This window comes from Hordeum vulgare, chromosome 1H, assembly GCF_904849725.1.
Source record: "Hordeum vulgare subsp. vulgare chromosome 1H, MorexV3_pseudomolecules_assembly, whole genome shotgun sequence".
Taxonomy (NCBI): domain Eukaryota; kingdom Viridiplantae; phylum Streptophyta; class Magnoliopsida; order Poales; family Poaceae; genus Hordeum; species Hordeum vulgare.
The window spans coordinates 454,988,872-454,991,804 of record NC_058518.1 but is presented as its reverse complement, the minus strand read 5'-3'; the positions used below and the strand labels follow the sequence as shown (position 1 = coordinate 454,991,804).

Sequence of the window (2,933 nt, the reverse complement as noted above, 5' to 3'; positions counted from 1 at the left end):
TTCATTATTCATACCCTTACGGACCGCGTCCTCGCCGACGGAAGGTAGGCGAGTTACTACTGCGCGTCTTCGCCATCCAAGTTACTCCATCCATTCCAAAATATAAGACCTTTTAAAGATTTTATTAAGAGACTACATACGAAACAAAACGAATGAATGTATAGTTTAAAATATGTCTATGTACATCCGTATATAATTCATAGTGCAATTTGTAAAAGGTCTTATATTTAAAAACGGAGGGAGTACATGATAAATGTGGTAGCTCCGATCCAAATTGAGTATGATGTTGTCTTAGCAACTGAGTGAATTTCGAACATTTGGAGAAGTTAGTTTACTAGTCCACCACGCAGCTGCGCAACCAGAAAGAATCAGTCTCTGAAAGCTGTGTAAAATTAGCCCACTGTCGATGTTAGCACCCTCGCACCGACAAGAATCCAGGCAACATAACATGGAAACGTCCTCAACGGTCATGCACACCCAAAACAAAATGCAAGCGGAGATCAAAACGTGGGATCAGTTTCGAGACGGCGAGGTTCTGAGTCTCGAGACACGTGAAACTGTCGGATCTAGTCGCGATCGACAGCAAGCATTCTATTTCTTCATAGTCCACACACGTACGTGCCACTAGACAACAGCAACAAACGTTCCAAGGGTAAAACGTCGATCTGCCCGTGTCGTATTTGCCGGCCGGCAGCTAGCAGCCATAACAACACGCCAACACTAAACGACCAAAGCGAACCATACGCTTATGTCGGATCACTATAGTTATCAGACACAGCAAATAGAGACACTGGATCGAACGGCCATTGGGTAGGAACCAATGGAACGATCGATCAAGTCGTATATAGATAGTAGACAGCTTCAATTATGGTGGCCCACCCGCTGCATGGACTGGAACGGCGTGCATGACGGCGACCGGCCGGCGAGTAGAAGGCCTGCCCGGCCTACGGCCAGCCCTGCACCCAGACGGGCTCCCTCCGGCCGCCGCAGAACTTCACCATCCACGGGCTCGGCCGGACGCTGAGGCAGAGCATCCCCGTCATGGCCGGCGCCTCGTAGTACTGGTAGTGGTGGGCACCGGTTTCTTCCAGGCAGCTGCTCGAGCCGCCGGAGAAGAGCCAGCGGGTGGACGACGAGGAGGACTGCACCGACGCCGCGGACGAGGACGGCGACGAAGTCGACACCCGGGACCTGCCGAGCGCGATCCGGCGGAACACGGCGGCGAGGAAGCCGAGCTTGATCCACTCGAGCGGCCTCTTGTAGCCGCAGCAGCACTTGCAGCTCTTGTCGCCGGAGGGGGCGGGGGCGCCCTTGCTCCTGCGGCCATGCTGCCTGCCGCTGCCGCCGTGCCTGCGCGACGACCCGGGGGTCCGCAGGTGGTACGACGGCGGGGGGGTGATGGCCGGGACGACGGCGGCGGCCGGGAGCGCCCTGCAGGAGGCGTCCTTGGGCGTGCCCGGCTGGGACTCCCAGCCGAAGGGCACGGCGGCGGGGCCGGCGCCGTAGTAGCGGAAGGAGGGGTTGGCGAGGGAGCTCTCCTTGGTGAGCAGCCGCGCGTAGAACTCGCCGTCGTGCGTGATGCGGAGCGGGCTCTGCGGGCAGCTCGGCGTCGGCGTCTCTCGCCCTCTCATGGTATGATCTCTACTCTAGGTAGGTAGCGTGGTGGACGGAATGGAATGGAATGGAATGGGGGAGGGCGCTGGTCGCTGCGTGGGAGAGTGGAATGGAGCGCGAACGATCCGAGAAGTGGAGAGATCCGATGGCGCGCGCGTTTTATATGCGGGAGGGTCTCATGCTCGGTGGTCACTTGCGATCCAAACAACTCACACACTTTTTCCGGTCCACTTGCGGGGAATGACACGCTGGCACGGTGCTTCTGGGTATACGTAAACCTGGGAACGGACGTAATGGTTCGGTTATTACTTTGGGTTTGATTGGTTTAGGTTTTATTAGACCGAGCTTTTTTTAGTTTGGTTTTGATTTGGTTATGTGGATAAACCAGTTTGGATCTACTCCCTCCATCCCAAAATTCTTGTCTTAGATTTGTCTAGATATGAATGTATCTAGTCACGTTTTAGTATTTAGATAAATCCATTTCTAAACAAACCTAAGACAATAATTTTAGGACGGAGGGAGTAGTTGGTTATGGCCTTAAACAGTTTGGTTATAAACGGTTATAAACTATCGGTTCAAACCTGTTTCTAGGCATTGGTTATGTGCAATAACCAACGATGACCGAGAACGAATATCTTTGATCCGCATGCATGTTGTAGTGCACTGTGTAATTATGTATTATGGGGAAATACCACATGAAAATCGGAAGTGTTTGCTTGTGCTTTGGCTAAGTAATTTTGTTTTAATACACTTGTTAGTGAGCTATTCAGACGTGAGCATTTTTTTGCCTTTTGCTGTGTGTTGACTGTATCTCAAGGATAACTTTGTTCTTAAATTGTTGTAGATGCACTTATGTCTTTTCTACCTTATTTGCTTGTTAACTTGTCAATTTATGCAATTATATGTACATTAAAGCAAACCCATAGTTATGTATTGGCTTTAAACCCACGGTTATGTATTGGGTTTAAGTTGATTTGGGTAGAAAAAATAATGTGTTTAGTTTTGGTTGGGCTGAAAATAACATCAAATGGGTGTGGTTTAAGTATGGTTTTGAGAGGTAAATGTATGGGTATGGTTCAAGTATGATTCAAGTATGAAACCATTCTCAAGTTTAGGTATACATACGCACGACGAGTCAGTTCGATTATTAGAGAGCGATTAGGTCACTCCTATGCATCACTGACAGGTGCTAACACTGTCATATAGATAAAAATATAATGTGATAAATTAATTAACAGAAGAGAGATGAGTGTGGTGTCTTTCGAAACAAACAATGTTAAACGTGTGAACGTATGCAAAACACTTAAATAAAAGAAGTC

The 2,933-nt window shown here is 49.2% G+C and overlaps 1 protein-coding gene across 1 annotated transcript; it reads right to left on the bottom strand.

Annotated features, from left to right (window-relative positions):
• Positions 1–419: 419 nt before the first annotated feature.
• LOC123414084 lies at positions 420–1,728 on the bottom strand. Its single transcript, XM_045106637.1, has one exon. The coding sequence runs from the start codon at positions 1,629–1,631 to the stop codon at positions 945–947; it is 687 nt and encodes a 228-aa protein (XP_044962572.1). The 5' UTR covers positions 1,632–1,728; the 3' UTR covers positions 420–944.
• Positions 1,729–2,933: the final 1,205 nt, after the last annotated feature.